We start from the raw sequence: 20,143 nt of genomic DNA on the forward strand, positions 1-20,143 counted from the left end.
ACTATGAAGCCGACCATGCCATGAATGAATGTACAAATACCAATACATATGCAATTAAGATCATCTCTACCATCTTAACATTCCACATATCACCATATATCAACTCTATGAATTATCCACCAATGGTACATATACACATTCATAACAAATACAACATTCACATAATATGCAATTAAGATCATCTATACCATCTTAATCATTCTACATATTACCATAATTCAACTCTATGAATTATCCACCAATAGTACATATACACATTCATAACAATATATCATTCACAAATATAGGCTAATTATCAAATGCGCACACATAGATTTCATTCCAAAACGAATACATCATTTAAATTATCACTTTTTCACTTTTCAAACAGTGTTAACCGGTTAACGCATATGGTTAATCGGTTAACGCAAAACAGAATGCACTTCCTGGCAATTTTCAACAGTGTTAACCGGTTAACGCATTTGATTAACCGGTTAACACAGAACAGAATACACTTTCTAACAAATTTTCAACAGTGTTAACCGGTTAACGCCTTGGGTTAACCGGTTAACGCAAAACAGAATGCTATTCCTGCGTTAACACAAAACAGAATGCAGAATTTTCAGCGTTTTTCATCGTTGGAGGACTTTCGGACCTCCGATTTCAATTCTGTAAAAAGCCAAACATTCAGAAAATTATAACTCATACAATACTCTAAGTACATAACATTAATTCACAACTTTAACACAACCAAATCACCACAATCGAGAATACTCATCAAGACCTAACATTTCCAAAACCATGCAAATTAGGGATTTAAACCTAAACATGCTTCTACCCATTGATCCAATCATACTAACCCATAATAATAAGGATTCCCCCCTTACCTCTTCAATTTTCTGGAAACCCTAGCTTCTCTTGTCACCATACGGTTTCCCACGATCTTGGTTTTTCCCCTTCAAACTCTTGTAGAAAGAAACACTCTCCCTACTATCCTCATCATAAATCCGACTCTTGTTAACCAACTCCGTAAAACGAGTAATCTGTTGGTAACCAATGGCCTTCTTGATGTCATGTCTTAAGCCATTCACAAACTTCAAGCATTTAGATCTCTCAGAATTAGCAGTATTGTAATGAGGACAATACTTGATAAGCTCCTGAAATCTAGCAGCATATTCCGCAACAGTACCATTTCCTTGCTTCAATTCAAGGAACTCCACCTCTTTCTTCCCACGACAATCTTCTGGAAAATAGTTCTCCAAGAAGACATCACGGAAAAGAGCCCAAGTAACCTCAATGTTGTCTCCTTCAAACCTCTGAAGAGTGTTATTCCACCAGTCTTCAGCTTCCTTCTCAAGCATATAAGTACCAAACTGCACTTTCTGAGCATCCGTACAGTTCATGACTCTGAAGATCTTCTCAATTGCCTTCAGCCAAGCTCGAGGTTTATCAGGTTCATGCTCACCCTCAAAGACAGGAGGATTGTTCCGCTGGAATCTCCCCAAAGCACGGGACTCATCATCATCTCCATTTCGGTTACCCGCATTCGCTTGAGGGATCTGACCAATGGCTTCAGCCAACATCCTCAGCGCCTCAGCAATGGCATCATCATTCCTGCCTGCAACCATCGTCCTGAACAGTCCAAACAATCAGACAAACAGTATCGATCGTGTCAGATACACAAATCAAATACAACGGGATGGAAAACCGTAACGACTATTGACCAACTGGTCGACCATGCTCTGATACCACTAATGCAACACCCCTTTTTCTACCCCAAAATACTTAACATATAATCAGAGTAAATAAGCACACATATAAACAAAAGGGCGTCACATCGACGTTTTCAAAACTGAAAGCTTTCAAAAAACCAAACATCATTCATCATCAATATACAATACACCTGGTCATTTAAAATAACACATTTCACTTATCATGAATATTCAAGAATATGCGTTCGCAACGGAAAATAATGAATACTCATGCATTTCATCAAATGATCCATGTCCCATACCATGATCATCTCTCAATAATCTCTTCAAAATAACCTAAAACCATAATCAGAATATTTGGCACTATGGCCTCTCAACAGCAATTGCAAATAAGCATGTTCACAAGTAATAACATAATACTTATCCAAATAGGATACGAGTTCAATACTACTAATCTACCCAGTGTTACATGACCAGAGCATTGACTCATTACCTAGTCTTCAAACTATAATACGGAACTCTCCGGCTAATCTTGAGCGAGCTACCGTCCACTTGCTTCGGCAATACTACTCCTGAGTATCTGCGCGATACCCATGTAAAGGTAACATTCAAACAGAAAGGGTGAGAAATCAAACCATTATGAAGAAGTATAATCAAGCACAATGATTAAATCAACAATCAAGGAATTCATCACACTTCATATAACCATGTAAATAAAATCAACCAACATTTATTTCACATGTTTCAAGCACACATAAAAACTCAAGGAGTATAATATTCAAATCCAATATTATATTCTCAAATATACACATAACTACAGTTATCACATAATCACATACATCATCAAATTCAATTACCATATCTCCTACACACATCACAATCACAATAATGCATACACTCAATTATCACATAACTCTAATGTGACTAAATGCAAGACATGTGACTCTATGCATGTGGTACCTCAATGTGAACCCAACGTTTCACCGCTTTCCGATTCAATATCTAGAATCCAAGCCACGCTTCCGATCCGGCCAAGATCAAAGCCACTACTACGCCTATTTCCAATTAAGGATCAATGTATGCTACGTCTATTTCCAATTAAGGATCACCATCTATCTACCACACCTATTTCTAATTAAGGATCACCGTGTGCTACATCTATTTCCAATTAAGGATCATCGTCTATCTACCACGCCTATTTCCAATTAAGGATCAACGTGTGCTACCATGTGAACCCACAGTTTCACCACTTCCACTATGAAGCCAACCATGCCATGAATGAATGTACAAATACCAATACATATGCAATTAAGATCATCTCTAATATCTTAACATTCCACATATCACCATAATTCAACTCTATGAATTATCCACCAATGGTACATATACACATTCATAACAAATACACCATTCACATATTATGCAATTAAGATCATCTATACCATCTTAGTCATTCTACATATAACCATAATTCAACTCTATGAATTATCCACCAATAGTACATATACACATTCATAACAATATATCATTCACAAATATAGGCTAATTATCAAATGCGCACACATAGATTTCATTCCAAAACGAATACAACATTTAAATTATCATTTTTTCACTTTTCAAACAGTGTTAACCGGTTAACGCATATGGTTAATCGGTTAACGCAAAACAGAATGCAATTCCTGGCAATTTTCAACAGTGTTAACCGGTTAACGCATTTGGTTAACCGGTTAACGCAGAACAGAATACACTTTCTAACAAATTTTCAACAGTGTTAACCGGTTAACGCGTTGGGTTAACCGGTTAACGCAAAACTGAATGCTATTCCTGCGTTAACACAAAACAGAATGCAGAATTTTCAGCGTTTTTCATCGTTGGAGGACTTTCGGATCTCCGATTTCAATTCCGTAAAAAGCCAAACGTTCAAAAAATTATAACTCATACAATACTCTAAGTACATAACATTAATTCACAACTTTAACACAACCAAATCACCACAATCGAGAATACTCATCAAGACCTAACAATTCCAAAACCATGCAAATTAGGGATTTTAACCTAAACATGCTTCTACCCATTGACCCAATCATACTAACCCATAATAAGGATTCCCCCCTTACCTCTTCAATTTTCTGGAAACCCTAGCTTCTCTTTACTTTTCCTCTTCTGTTTCTCTATTGTTGTCAAATGATTAAATGAATCCTAATTCTCATCTCCTCACCTCTTATATACTAGTATTATATTTGGGCTTAAAGAGTGATACTTCTAGTTTAATTAATAGGCCCAATAAGACCTAATATTTAAATATCTCTAATTAATTCAATTAAATTAAACTAACACAATAAGCCCACCAAGTTAATTAATATAATTAATTATTCAATTATATCTCATATCAACTAAATAATTAATCAACACACCAAATTACTTAATATAATTATTATACTATCTAGAAACCAATTAATTAATTAACACTCCAAATAAACAAAATAAAATATAGTAATAATAATATAAGAAATAATTACTAAAATTGGGTTGTTACACATGAAGCTTTGGGTCCTCCATGCATGGGCCTGTACAGGCGCATGTGAGGCCCAAACTCAAGTGTAATTGCAAGATGAGCTCATTTTGAATTGAAACATACGTGCATTCTGAGCTACATTGGCTTGGGCATGAAATTATAAAGTGAATTGCACAATTGGTCATAAATGTCCATCTCTTCGAAAGTTACGCATAGAAAATCCAAACATAGGCAAGTGAGTAATGGTTGAAAGGTATTTACATAAGGAACAAAAGCTATGTTGGACAAAAATCCTTTTGGAGTTTGGAAATTTGTGAAAACTGGCCTTGAAGTTTGAGGTACAAAACATGTCTTTGGAAAATTTGCCAAAAATGATCAACTTCAAACTCTTATGTTTCAATGATTCAAGCCTTAAATGGAAAAACCTCCAACATCAAAGCTGTATATATTTTCAATATGATAAGCTTGGACTTAAATTATACATAATTTGGATTTTTGAAGAGAATGTTATGCGCACTTGAAGTTGGACATTTTTCACATTCAATGGTTTTGGTCCAAAGTGACCTATAATGTTTTGTATTATCACATGTGTTTCTTTTATGATTATGAAATTTTGTCCAACAAAACATTTGAAGTAGACATCTTAATATTTATAATTCAATTAGTCTCACCTCAAAATCATAAAAAATAAGGAAGTTAGTTCCTTGGGAAGTTGACCCAAAATTAGGGTTTCAGTCAAAATGACCTATAATGTTTTGAAATGAATGATGACCTTCCAAGTTTCAAATGAATTTTCTATGAACATGAAAGTTTTTCATATGGTTCTTAAGAACATTTTTTCTCTTGGGGTCATCTTTATTTGACAAACACATCAAAAGTTAGGTCTCAGTGGATCTCAGTTTGGTCAGATGACTTGACTGGTCAACTTCTCAAGGCCAAACTTCAAATCTTGATGAATGAATGATTGAGGATACTCACATAAGCTCATATATGCATAAAATAATGAATGAAATAACTTGCCTTGATTGAATTTGATCATAGGTCGAGGTTGCTTCATGAGCAAGGCACAATCAATGCACAGTTGAATTAGGGTTTCCTTGGGAAACAATCCTCAAGCCCTCTGGTTTATCTTGATCAAATTGGCAAATTAAGATACTTGGGAGACATATATGATGATTAGGAACTTTGTGGACCATTTTCATGCTTGCTTTCATCTTCATCTAGCCACTTCATTGAGCATAGGAGCCTCCGAGGAACAGGGGATCTCATGATTGCTTGAGCTTCAAAACAAAAGAGTTAGTGACATATTTTTGTGCTTTTGGTTAGTAAACAAAATAAGAAAAGCAATAATATACAATTCAAGCATGCTTGGTAGTCTCAAACCAACTCACACAAGTCCCAACCCTAGGGTTAAGGAGCCACACATGCTATGATCCTTGAGGCAATGCAATGAGCAATGATAGGATGCCATGAGGGATCTTAGGGTCAAAATTAGGGTCTTACAGCGACTCGAATTGTATGTTGACTTTTGGTTTAGTCAATAAACGCAAAGGTAACAAAAACTCCGCTACAATAGATATATCCATTACTAACCACTTTGAGCTTTGGCCTTTCTTTTGGTGATGTAGCCTAAAATTCTTAGCCATATGATTTGAAAGATGTTTTCTTTCCACCCTCTCTTTGGAGTTAGGTAGAAGTATACTTCCTAAAATGTATGAAAAAGATTAAGTTTAGGGGTGCTCTTGGAAGTGAGCAAAGTTTTAATTTTGGGGTTGAGGTACTAGAGAATATTGACCAAAGTTTCAAAAAATTTAAGGAAAAAAAAGAAGTGGAAAAAGAAACTTCTTCAAAAAATAAATAATGAAAGTATAAGAATGACCAAAAATCTCTAGTATCTTCAAAAGGGAACAAAGAGGTATGATGATAGTAGGAGAACTAGGCACCTAACTCCAAAGGTTTAAACCTACTTTCCTAAAAATATCTTACCCAAAGATAAGTCAAGGTACAACCTGAAAAGACCTCTAATTTGTATGTTATGATTTCTATGATGAACTATATTTGAACATGATCAACCTTAAATGTTCTATTCTTCGACATAGGAGATTTCAAGACCAAGTTATTTTGGATGTCGAAAAGTTCTAAGGCTCCATCTTTCATAACCACTAGGAACCCCTTTTCGACCAGTTGTCCAACACTTAGCATATTAAACTTCATTTCAGGGATATAAAGGACATCTTTGATCAAGGTTTTTTCTCCATTACTACTTTGAATAACTATGTTGCTAGTACCTTTAGCTAGCAACAGGTTATTATCAACAAGTTTGGCATTGCTCTTCTTCGACTCGTCGAAATCTACTAACCATAATTTTTGACCAGTCATGTGATTCAAGTAGCCTGAGTCGAGGAACCATATTTTGGATTCGACATGGTCATCTGCAAATACATCCATAACCACCATACCATCAGAATCATCTGAATCTTGATGTGTAAGGTTTGCTCCTTCGTCCTTGCCTTTTATCGATCCCTTGTCTTTCCTGTACTAATAATGCATGACCAAGTGACCCACTTTTCATTTTTATAACACAACACACCTTTTTTCTATTCTTTTTCTTTCTGAAGGAATTTCCTTCTTCTCTTTTCGAGGATTCAGAAGCCCTATCATTGACCTTATCTTGTGAGGATTCAACCAAGAGTTTTTGCCCTAAGTTTTGTCAATTTTTCCTTTGAACTTGTTGGAACCACTATTCTTCTCCCATGGCTGAGCCTGTAATGCTTATATCGAGTCTTGAACTCCTTTTCTTTCGAATATCCCAATCTCATGCGCCTCCAACGAACCAACCAAATCTTCTAGTTTTAGGGTTTTAAGCTTGTTGGATTCTTGAATAACTACGATAATGTGATCAAAGTGAGAGGTCAATGTACACATCTCCTTCTCAGATATCATCTTATCAGATAGAGTTTCACCATAACCCTTCTTGAGATGTACGAGTTTATGCACCTTTGAAACATAGAGTAACGGTAAATTCACAACCATCAAGCTATGGATAAGCTTAACGTCAATAAAACCGGAGTCGCCACTATGCTTTTATTATTTTCAAAGGAAAAGGGAAAAGTACGAACAAAACCCGAAGATAGGAATTTTTCAAATCAAAACTAATAAAATTCTAGAGATTACAGGTAAGGGGTTGGTTAGACAGAGGGAAGGTGTTAGCACCCAAAGTGTCCTAACTAATCCTAGGGAGCCCTTTTTATGTGTGTATGTGTTTTTGGCATAAAAGATGTTTGAGAAAAATAGAGTGTGGGGATGAGAAAAGAATTCATTAATTATATTTTTGTGTTTGACAAAACCTTCGGACTTGTGCATACGTACCAACATAAAAAAGAGGGATCAAAACCTCGTAGTTTGTGGGAAAAATTTCAAAGTTGGTGAATTGCTTTTAACAAAAGTTTAAATAAAAAAGGGACACAAAAGGCCAAAAATTTGAATGGGGTTGTTAGTTCTTCTTTTCTTTTGAAATTTTAAGTCAATATGATTAAGTTTATTTACAAATTCAATTTAAAAAAAGGTTTAAAAATCCATTGGCATAAGGCAAAAGTTTCTATTGAAATAAGGTCTAAGTTTGAAATCACAAGCAAAGAAAGTTTTTGAAAAGGGGGAGAGATTTTGAAATTTAAGAAGTGGAAGAAGATGAAGAGGTTATCCTAAGCATAAAATTAAAAGTTAAGAGTTGAAAAGATCTGACAAATGGATGCAATCCAATAGACAAGAATGTCATATAGAAAACTCACTTTCCCTTTGGACTTTGAATCAAGCAATAATCAACAAGCAATTAGAAATATTCAGACATCATGAAGATCAAGGCATCAAACAAAGATAACATAATCCAAGCAAGAATATCCCATACCTAGAAGTCTTCTTTGTCTTCTCATGTACCAGATGAGATATTCCTTGATCAACTCAGAATAAAGCATCAGACACAAGATCAAAATAACAATTAACACCAAGACAAATTAGAAGATGAATTCAAATAAATCCCATTACTTGCATCAAATGAAGGCTCAGTTCACAACAACTTAGTCTCAAAATGTTGGCATTGACCAAGTCCTTTTTGCACAGGGAATGTTGCCTAATCCTAAGTCAAAGGTTCAGATCAAGATCAACAGTCCACCAAATATTTTTTAGGGTTTTTGTTGTTTATTAAGTGTTTTAAGGTCCTAAGACCACAAACAAAAGCAAAATGCACAAAAAAATATACAATCACAAGATATGGCTCAAATGAGCAAAGTGAAAATGACATAAACATAAACAAGTTAAATGAAATGTAAATGGCAATGAATGATAAATGACTGAAAGTTAAATTGCATAAAGTAAATGACTTGAAAGTAAAGCAATATTAACAAGAGTTAATCAAATGTTAGTCAAGGGTTAGTCAAGTGTTATTGGTATTTTTTAATTGATTAAATCATTCTTTGGAGAACACTCAACCATCCATTCACAAACATGGATCCTTAAACCAAGACATCTTCCATGAGAAGGGCTCAAACTTGGATAATTTGACAAGTATGCCACTAGCTCTCATGAAAGGAAAAAAGGTCAAGTTTCCACACAATATCATGAAGAATGGGAGACTTACAATCTCACTTACTAGAATGTTATGCCTTTAGGGTCAAATTTAGCTTTACGTTAAGCAATCATAATTTGACTTATGTAGAAGTCATAACTATCTGAGGCTGGGCAATAAAAATTTAGGTGTTAATGCATGTTAGAGATTTAGTATAATGAACCAAATTCCTAAAACATACCACACACTAAAAGATAAGATCAAGAGGGGTGGATCTATCTCAGTCATACTTGTATTGGTTCATCTGACACAAGGTCATTGATGAACCAATTAGCCTTAAGACATTAGAGGTTTCATTGGTCAAATGAGGGAATGAAAAAGAATAGGGATGAAGATGAAGAGGGAGGGGAATGAGAGAAACACAAATTGGTCATGGGAGGAATTTTATCAAATTAAAACCATTCATTCATTTTGGGAGATGAAATGTACATTTCATCAATCTCCTAAATCCAATGGTTTTAATCCAACAAAAGTAAAATCAACCTTGACCAAGGCCCAAACAAATAGTCAAACATCACAAGACCATAAAAATGGCTCAACATAATTTTTACACATTTAATCAATTAAAAATCAATTTAAAAATGAATTAAAATACATTTTAATTTGGTCAAAACCTAAAATCTCTTCAAAAAACCAAATAAATGGCCAAGAGATTTATCTTAGGTCAAACAAGGTCAAAGGACCTTAAATTTTTTTTCATGATTTTTGAAAAATCAAAAGTATTTTTAATCAATTAAAAATATGCACAAAAACTTTTAATTCATGAAAAATATCAAAATTAATCCAAAAAATAATTTTAATTCATAGTATGAAATAGAAAAATATTTAAAGATTTTTGGTGAAAGTCCCATATTTATTGGATTAAAAATGAAATTATTATGAATTAAACAAAATAAAAGGATTAAACATAAAATCAAAAATCAAAATAAAAATAGAAAAAATAGGGGCCATCAGATCTCCCTCATTAATTGAGGTGACATAACTGATGGCCACGCGTGCGCCATCCACGATGCACCTCAGTCAAATCATCACACGCGTGGTAATCACAATTGGAGACTAAGATTAAAACGTTTGAACAGGATGTGATGGTCAGGAGGTGTGCTAACACACCACCGGAGCTAGGGTTGCGGTTTTCTTCTCCGGTGGACCTCACCGGACTGGTCCACCACCAAAATGAAAAACAAAGACATGGATTTAAAGGAAAAATACTCAGGAGCTCGAATCTGGTTTCAATTTTCTCTAATCCCAAGTATATAAAAAGATACATGGATTTGAATTTTGAGGATCATGAACTAAGTTGCATCGATTTGACCTCAAAGCAACTCATTCTTGTTGCCTACATTAGTAGGACTCCAGTCAACCAAAAATCACAAAGAATAGTGAAGAATAGAGAGAGAATCGAAGAGATGAAAATTCTGGAAAATCACCTCCGAGTAAGTTTCGAACTTGCTCGATCTTGCTTCCAATTGACCTTGGCTTGGCTTCAGAAGCTTGTAGGAGATGAATTGGATCAAGGAAAAGCTTGGACTCTTAGAGTTTTAATCTCAAAACAGAATGAGATTTAAAGCTCGATATTCAAATGAAAACCTTCAAGATTATCCTTTAATAGCAAGGGTTTGGATTGCAGGTTCAAAGCTTGGGCACGAGGTCCTTAATTATGAGCCCAGAGGGTTGTATTTATAGGCATTGCATTTGATTTTCACACACTTCTAAAAGTGGCAAAAATTAGTAGTTCCCTTGCATACTTGCATGTTTACATGGGCGTGTGATAGGCCCATAAAATGATGCTATCAGGTCCAAAATCACCAATGTGCAATGCTGAAATCGTGTCATGTACTCTTGCAAAGGAGATTGAAAAGTGAATGTGAAATCCATCCAAATGATCCTTTGAAAAGAACCCATGCGCAAGTCCTTCATTTCTTAGCCAAATGAGATGATCTTGGACTTTTTGGAAAGGTGAGATCAAGGGGAACAACTTTTATGTTAAACATGTTTCCATTTGAATCTTGTATCATGATAAATTTTGAGGTGGAATATTGAGAAATCAAACATATTTGAAAATTTTCTAAGTACCAAGTCAAAGGTTCACTTCTTCCACCTTGAATAACTTTTTCTATGGGCTTCAAATGGAAACAGTTCCTTCATCAAAGTTGTAGCTATTTCAAACATATTTAATTTAGTAATAAATTTGACCTTATTTGGATTTGTCATGAAGGCGTTATGCATTTTAGAATTTGAGGAAAATCACTTGTTCAATGGTAATGGCCAAAAATGACCTATAATCTTTCCTCTTGGAACATGAATTTTCAAGTTGAATTTGAACTTCTTATAAGAATAAAAGTTTGAGAGGAAATCTTGAATTTGATCGTGAGACTTGACGGGATTTCATATCATAAAAATTGAGAAAGTTATGGTCCTTGGAAGTTGACCTCCTAACTAGGATTCAGACGAAATGACCTATAATCTTTCACCATAAAAAATTACTTTCCAAGCAAAACTAGATCTTGGAATAATTTTCATATGACAAAAATTGTAGGAGATAGGGTCTAGGGAACCCTAGTTTTAACCAGTTGACTTTCTCTAGTCAACCACCATGAACCATCTTGCTAACTTGAAACTCTCTTAATATTTGGGACTCATGGAGGATCATATATGTGTAATATGAGGTAATATGAAGTATCCCTTGAAATATTTGATCAAATGATGAAGAAACCTACTGAGGAAGTCATACAAGATACCTAGATGAATTAGGGTTTCCAAGGCAAACAAGCTTCAAACTCTTGATGAATTCTTGATCAAAATGGTGATTGAAGATCATAGGGATTCGTATATGATGTATATAACTAATTTGAACCATCTCTTGATTGATCTCTTTGCACTGAGGGTCTCAAACCCTATATGTAAGCTTGATGGAGCATGGGTGAACACACACACACTACCTATAAAAACAACAAACTATACATTGACATATTTTTGGAATTTTGGTTATTAAATAATGAAAAACAAACTATGATACAATCAAATGCGCTTGGTGATCTCTCCTAATGCAAATCCAATGAATGAGGGGTAAGGAGGATGACAAGGTGTGATCTCAATGCTAATGCATATGATAAGATAACATGAGGGATCTTAGGATCAAAATTGAGGTCTTACACATAGCCTGCATTCTTTTTGTCTTCTCCCATCGACAACAATTCATATTATCGTCGTAAAGTTTGGAACTTGACAACCATGAATTTCACGCCTCCTTCATAGTATTTGACAAAAATATCCCATGCTTCCTTCGCTGATTCAGCATGAGTGATTTTGTCGAAATTATTCGCATCAACTGCCGATTGGATGTAAAACACCTTATTGCAATCCTTCCTTATGAATGTTTCTCTGTGCGCCCGTTTCATCTTCACCAACCGAAGGAACACCATTAGTAACCACTTTTAGGGTTTCATGAAAGGCAAATAGAGATTGCATCTATTTTCTCCATCGAAACCAATTCGTGTCGTCAAGAGTTGGAGGGGAGTTTGGTAAATTTCCGTTACCATTCATCTTTTCAACGATTGATAAACAACAATCCACGATCCCGGAAATATGATCTCTGACATGTGATTCTTGAAAACATGATCAAGAATCGAATCGAAGCTCTATATATCAATTTGTTAGTGGTTGAGGAACTTTTAATAGGGAGAGAAAGAGAGAATAAGGAAATAAAGATTGTATTATTGAATTGAGTGATAAAACTGAATTACAAATTGTCTATTTATATACACCTAAGTGAATTGAATACTAAGTAAAATAACAAACTAAGTAACAAATTGTAAACCCTAATTAGCTTCGGGTTTGAGCCACAAAACTCAACTTAGATTATATCTAATATCTCAACATGGACATCCCCAAAATTGCTTCCCAAAATTCTTAATTGTCGTTGCCCTTCTAAGCATAGTAATGTTTCCACAAAAACAACTAAGACCCATTTGCTTCTCTGAAGAAGCTGAATAACCCCTGGATTTTGAAAAGTTAATCTCTTCTCCACCAATTCCTGAATATTTTGGAAACAGACATGGATTTGAAGACTTCATACTTTTACTTCAGTTCTTAATTTAAAGATGCCCTAACTTGTACTGTTAACTGAACCCCAAAACGTAAAGTTGAAGAGGAAAACCTTCGGTTACAAGTGTTGTATTTGATGGAGTTGCAGAAGAAGAAGATGCACAATATCCTAATTTCATAGGTTGAAGAAGAAGAAGAATGTTGAAGAAGAAGATAAACGTTAGTTTATAAGGTGTGGTCTTACGTGGCAGTTGACTAGAATAAAACATTAGAGAAACTGATACCGTTTAAGCCAAATGACTCATAGGGATAAATTTGAAACAATTGGTAAAATTAAGGGATCAAAATGATCGTTTTTAAAATTAAAGGATTAAAAGAATCCAAATTCAATGATACAAGAGGAAAAATAATATTAAATCTTTTGTAAAATATGAAAACAAATAATAGGATTGACTCAGCACCAAACTGATATCTACTCATTAGTGTCATACAAAATTTAGTTGAAGAAAGTAAATGTTGAAACCGTACATCTTATTTACTCTCTACTCAACCACTATATTTAAAACACTCGTGAACAATTGAAACATGTAACTGAATTAATTATTACTTTATTGATTGTTATGTTTGCACATTTTTTACATAACTTGTCTAACTAAATTTATCCAGAAATGTATATTGTTTATTTCCCAACACTCATCTGGCTTCTTTTTCCTTTTTTTTTTTTATGTTTGCAAAACATTGCCTTAATAATGTGTGTCTCTACGAATAAACTTTTAAAAAAGCTCAGTTAAATGAACACTTAATTTTGCAATTGAGGCACTATATAAATAGCTTTCCATATGCTACGATACCACCATCACAAATTCATATAATATGGCTTCCAAACCAGACATTCTTACAGATTGACCATGGAAACCTCCTGGGGACTTCAAGGTTCTTTTCAAACCTTAGAACACCAAAATATTAACTACTTTTAATTTTTTCTTCAATTTCTTTATATATATATATATATATATATATATATATATATATATATATATATATATATATATATATATATATATATATATATATATATATATATATATATATATATATATATATATATATATATATATAAAATTTTTACCATTTATTATTTACCTTGTCTTATTTTACAACTTCATGATTCTAACAATTTTTTAGTTTTTTATTATATTGATGTCTTTATAATATATATATATATATATATATATATATATATATATATATATATATATATATATATATTAAAATTGAAATTAAAATTAAAATACTTATTATCACAGTGGTTAATGTTAACCGTTGTGAAAAGAAATACATTTCATTATGGTTTTTTGAATACGACCGTGGTGAAATTATTTAACCAAGTAAATTAACTATCGTTTCTTCACAGTATCGTCGTATTTCTCACAGCAAAATCTTAGTATACATTTTCTCTTTTCTTCTTCGTCATTAACTTTTAGATTTTATACAATAGTCTCAATCTTGTTCTTCATACATAAATGTATTCTTTCATTTTCTTGTATGTTATTGTTATGTTTGACATGATTTTAACATGATATTCTTCTTATTCGAGAGTTTATATTTTTTTATTGTATGTTGTTTTTTATTGTTATATGTTATTTTGAAATACGGTTTTTCTTTTAGTTCAGATTTCAGATTCTTCTCTCAACATGAATAATGAGAGCAAACTTATCCACAAGATTGAGGTTTTAAAGGATGTTATTGATATGGAGTTATAATTGAGAAAGTCAAGAAAGTTGAATCTATTAGAAATCACATTAGTGTTGTTGAACCGTATGGTGGAACAGGCTATAATGTATTGCTAATTAACCTTTTCTAAATCATATATTAAACTTGTAGATTGATAAATTTTTGTTGGATTACGAGTACATATAGGTTAACATGCTTTATTATGTTAACCTTTTTGTTGGATTAAATCTTTTGTAAAATATGAAAAAAAAAATCGGATTGAAGAAAGTATATCTTGAAACCGTACATCTTATTCACTCTACTCAACCACTATATATCTAACACCAACCACAATTGAAACATGTAACTGAATTAACTATTACTTTATTGATTATTATGTTTGCACATTTTTTACATAACTTGTATAATTAAATTTATCCAGAAATGTATATTGTTTACTTCCCAACACTTATAAACCTTTTTTTTCTTCCTTTTTTTTAATTTTTGCCAAACATTGCCTTAATAATGTGTGACTCTTCGAAATAAACATTAAAAAAGGCTCAGTTAAATAAACACTTAATTTTGCAATTGAAACACTATATAATTAGCTTTTGCATGTGATACCATCTCACACCACCCTTACAAATTCATATAATATGGCTTCCAAACCAGGCATCCTTACAGATTGGCCATGGAAGGCTCTCGGGGACTTCAAGTTTGTGATTCTAACTCCATGGGTTGCACATAGCACATACTCTTTCATATGGACTCAACCTGACCCTGTCTACCATCTCGTATTTCCTTATATATTCATCAGAATGTTACACAACCAAATTTGGATTTCTATCTCACGCTACCAAACTTCTAAAGGCAAATGCAAAATCATCGACAAAGGCATCGAATTCGAACAAGTCGACAGAGAAACCAATTGGTTAATTAAATTTATATCGATAATCTAATAAGTTTCTTGACATTTAATCTAACTATTAAGATTTCGATTTTTTTTTTTACATTTGTAGGGATGATCAAATATTGTTGACTGCACTCATGATTTATATAGGATACACGATATTTCCCATGGGTGCTGGTTTACCATGGTGGAGAACTGATGGTGTGATTCTCACAGCAATATTGCATGCTGGTCCAGTAGAGTTCTTATACTACTGGCTTCATAGAGCACTTCATCATCATTATCTATATTCTCGCTATCATTCTCATCATCATTCTTCAATTGTTACAGAACCTATCACTTGTATGAAACTTTTTTTCGCTTCATTTTTAAATGCTAAGTTTTATAAATATGGTGGTAATTTTTTTTCTTGTTGTTGTTGATGATGACAGCGGTGACACATCCATTTGCTGAAATGTTTGCATATTTTACACTTTTTGCTATCCCAATGTTGACACCATTGTTCTTTTATAAATCTTCGGTGGCTGCAATATATGGTTATATCTTTTACATCGATTTCATGAACAACATGGGTCATTGCAATTTTGAGTTCTTTCCTAAGAAACTCTTGTCATTCTTTCCTCTTTTCAAGTATCTCTCATACACACCATCGTAAGTTTATAATGTTGGTAATAATATTCATAACAATTTCTACAATGTTTGGTCCATTATTCTAATTCATTTTCTCCATAGGTTTCACTCGCTACATCACACCAAATTTAGGGCAAATTACTCGCTCTTCATGCCGATTTACGACTACATTTATGGCACAGTAGATAAAACCACAGATGCTACATATGAAAGTTGTTTGAAGAGACCAAAGGACTCACCAGATGTTGTGCACTTAACACATTTAACATCATTTGATTCTGTCTATCAATTGCGTTTGGGATTTTCTTCCTTTGCCTCTAACCCTCATAAATCTAAATGGTATGTACATTTGATGTGGCCCTTCACAATGTTATCCATGCTTATGACTTGGATTTTCGGGCGTGCCATTGTATTAGAAAGCAACACCTTCAACGATCTTAAGTTACAATGTTGGCTTATACCAAGATTTAGAACACAAGTATGATATTTTTCACTCACTTTACATTTTGCAGTTTAATCCAACTATGACAAATAATTTATGATTTTATGCTTTGTAGTATTTCTCCCAAAAGCATAACAATACACTGAACAAGTTGATTGAAAACTCAATTATGGAGGCTGAGTTAAATGGAGCAAAGGTGGTAAGTCTAGGACTTTTTAATCAGGTAATTACTCACACCTTTTCTATTGATTTATCGTTAGTAATATTAATTAAAGTAACACTAATTACTGTTTTACAATCAACTTAATATAGAAACAATTTAATGCACACTGTGGACTCTATATTCGAAGATTCCCAGAACTAAAGATAAAAGTTGTAGATGGGAGTAGCCTAGTTGCTGCAATTGTGCTCAACAACATTCCTAAAGGAACACATCAAGTGGTTCTTCGAGGCAAGTTCGATAAGGTTGCGATTACGATTGCTAATGCTCTATGCACAAAAAATATACAGGTAGGTGTATTATATAAGGATGAACTTGAAGAGCTTCAAGAAACGGTCACAATGTCAAAAGGAAACTTGGCTCTTTCACCAATCAATACTTCAAAGGTGGTTGATGTAATATTTTCATATATTTTAAAAATGGTGACAATTTTAATAACTAATTATATTACTCTTAATAGATATGGTTAGTTGGAGATGAATGGGATGAAAATGAGCAAATGGAAGCACCAGAAGGATCTTTGTTCATACCATTTTCTCATTTTCCTCTAAATAATATGCGAGAAAGTTGTTTCTACCATTACACACCATCGATGATTACTCCTAATACATTCACGAATTCACACTCGTGCGAGGTGTGTAAATTAAATAACACATTATTATAGTATTCAATATGTATTATTATTAAAATGACAATGATTATGTAATTTATTTATATATGTGACAGAATTGGCTTCCAAGAAGAGTAATGAGTGCATGGCGTATTGCTGGAATAATTCATGCTTTAGAAGGATGGAATGTGGATGAGTGTGGTGACATTATACTTGACACTAACAAAGTATGGGAAGCAACTATTCGCCATGGTTTTCAACCTCTAAAGATATATGCTCAAATACCATGTGTGACTAATTAATGGGTTATTAAGGATATGTGTTCCTCAAGTTTGAGTTATCAAAGTTTGCATTATATGTATAAGATGAAAAGTTTGTTTTACATCAACTCTAAGATTTCCATGTATGCTATTTAGAGTTTTTAAATGTATTGAAATTAATTAGTATTTAATATGTATGTCAATATATATTACTAGTTTTATTTTGTCTAAATATCCTTTTTTTTCCCTTATCTTTATTTCATGGTTCATTATGGTCTTTTAACTTTTAAAAAAATTATTATAATTCATTATATCTTAAAAGAACGTCATTTAAGTATTTTCTATCTAATTTTAAAAAAAGAACATCTATTTTTTCACGTGTAACATTCTATGTGACATATGTTAATCACAAAATCATTAAAATTAAATTATTATTTTTTTTGATAATTTTGCCTACACAGGATTCTAACCAATGTCTCCTTTGGTTGTTGGACAAGTTGATGTACCTTTTCCTTTGTTGATATTTTACAATATATATATATATATATATATATATATATATATATATATATATATATATATATATATATATATATATATATATATATATATATATATATATATATATATATATATATATATATATATATATATATATATATATATATATATATATATATATATATATATATATATGGTAATACTAACTTGTGTCCTAGGGGCACAAGATAAGAAACCCATTTATAGAAAATTTGTATTGGAAAAAACAATAAAAAATTTAATTTTATACTTTTATTAAAATCAATACACAATTTCCAACCCAACATTACTTTTTTTAGTTCTTAACTTGTGCCCAGGGCACAAATTAGTATTATATATATATATATATATATATATATATATATATATATATATATATATATATATATATATATATATATATATATATATATATATATATATATATATATATATATATATATGGAAACCGTGGACCCTGTTCTTGCACCACATATACAATTGTCTCCAACAATTTATCTAACTTTCTATATCAATTTATAACGCAAAATCTTCCTTTCCTCCGAAACAACAATCTCAAAACTCTCAAAACAAAATGCAAGTAGGAAATCAAACAAACACTAAATATTTTGAGCTTTGTAGAACTTGAAAATCAAAGCAATATCAAGCCATGAAAAATCCTTGGAGAGCACAGAAACTAAAACTTGAAGCTGAAAAACTATCCACACCAGAATCATAATTCTCACAACTTGGATATGACTAAAACTGTTTGAAAGAATGTCTGCTACATCATTTTCAGAATGTCAGTTACATCGCCCTCTCCAAGCCTAACTAAAAATGAATTGATATTTTGCTTTTGTTGTTGTTGTTGTAGCTTTCTGGTGGTTCCAGAAAAACCGTTCTTACAATCGGAGACAGTGGAGGAGTCTTCGTTAATGGTGGCATGTGTTAGTGCGTGATGCACTTTTGTGATGAGAGAAAAGAGAGAGAATATGAAAATAAGGATTCTGTTGTTGAAGAATGATTGTGTTACAAACTGATTTACCTATGGATGTGTTTATATACAAAGTTACTTGACTACTAAAGAACAAAATAAGTAACAAACCATAAATCCTAATTGACTTTGGGCTTGGGCCACACACATCTTGGATTATATCTTATATCTCAACATATCCATCATATAATCCAAGTTGTCGAACATATGCTAATCATAGTCAATCTGAATTATTCCTAATTTCTTTTTTAAATTCAGGGATCTATTGATCTTCAATCCTTTGGTGAAAATGTCGGTCAATTATGCTATATTTGAGAAATGAATCACTTCAAGTTCACCTTGATTTACCTTATCTCTAAGGAAATGAAATCTAGCTTCGATGTGCTTACTCCTTCCATGCAAAACTGGATTCTTCGTAAGATTTATGGCTGACTTGTTTTCGATCTGCAAGACCATAGGTTTCTTCACTTCGACCTCCATTTCTTAAGGAACATATCTCATCCAAATTGGTTGACACGCAGCATACGATCCTGCTATATACTCAGTCTCACACAATGATAATGCTACCACATATTGTTTTCTCGAGCACCATGAGATTGGGGCACCAAATACTTGAAAGAAATAACCAATTGTGCTTCTTCGCTGTTCCTTATATCCACATCAACCTTCATCTGAATATAAAGTAACCATAACTTCTTTGCTTTCAGAGTCTCGTCGAAATAGAATTCCATAGTTTATCGATGCTTTTAAGTATCTCAGGATTCTTCTTGGAACCTTCATATGTGACACCCTTGGTTCACTCACGTATCTGCTCACTAATTTGATTGAGAAACCTATATCAGGTCGGCTATTGCACACATATCTCTGAGATCCCACAATTTGTTTGAACAAAGTTGTATCGGCTTTGTCTTCCTCTCCATGCTTCTCCAACATCAAATTTGGTTCGACAGGTGAAGATGTAGGAGTCGAATCAT

General features: G+C 32.9%; 1 protein-coding gene across 2 annotated transcripts; it reads left to right on the forward strand.

The window, feature by feature from the left end:
• Positions 1-13,603: 13,603 nt before the first annotated feature.
• On the forward strand, positions 13,604-17,888 carry LOC127126419 (very-long-chain aldehyde decarbonylase CER1). 2 transcript variants are annotated; one of them, XM_051055348.1, is made up of 10 exons: positions 13,729-13,804; positions 14,545-14,711; positions 15,257-15,515; positions 15,604-15,836; positions 15,926-16,145; positions 16,227-16,602; positions 16,682-16,789; positions 16,879-17,172; positions 17,247-17,420; positions 17,513-17,888. In XM_051055348.1, exons 3-10 carry the CDS (start codon positions 15,403-15,405, stop codon positions 17,696-17,698), a joined length of 1,704 nt encoding a protein of 567 aa, XP_050911305.1. In that variant the 5' UTR covers positions 13,729-13,804; positions 14,545-14,711; positions 15,257-15,402; the 3' UTR covers positions 17,699-17,888. The 2 variants fall into 2 exon arrangements, with proteins under 2 accessions (XP_050911304.1, XP_050911305.1); XM_051055347.1 differs by lacking the exon at positions 14,545-14,711 and having other exon boundaries at positions 13,604-13,804.
• The last annotated feature ends 2,255 nt before the right edge of the window (positions 17,889-20,143 follow it).

Source organism: Lathyrus oleraceus, chromosome 3, assembly GCF_024323335.1.
Source record: "Lathyrus oleraceus cultivar Zhongwan6 chromosome 3, CAAS_Psat_ZW6_1.0, whole genome shotgun sequence".
In the NCBI taxonomy this organism is placed as follows: domain Eukaryota; kingdom Viridiplantae; phylum Streptophyta; class Magnoliopsida; order Fabales; family Fabaceae; genus Lathyrus; species Lathyrus oleraceus.

Coding starts and splice junctions, on each gene's coding strand:
- LOC127126419 (XM_051055347.1), top strand. CDS start 13,780: ATGGAAACCTCCTGGGGACTTCAAG. Junction 16,146..16,226: donor TATCTCTCATACACACCATC/GTAAGTTTATAA, acceptor TTTTCTCCATAG/GTTTCACTCGCTACATCACA. Junction 17,421..17,512: donor CGAATTCACACTCGTGCGAG/GTGTGTAAATTA, acceptor TATATGTGACAG/AATTGGCTTCCAAGAAGAGT.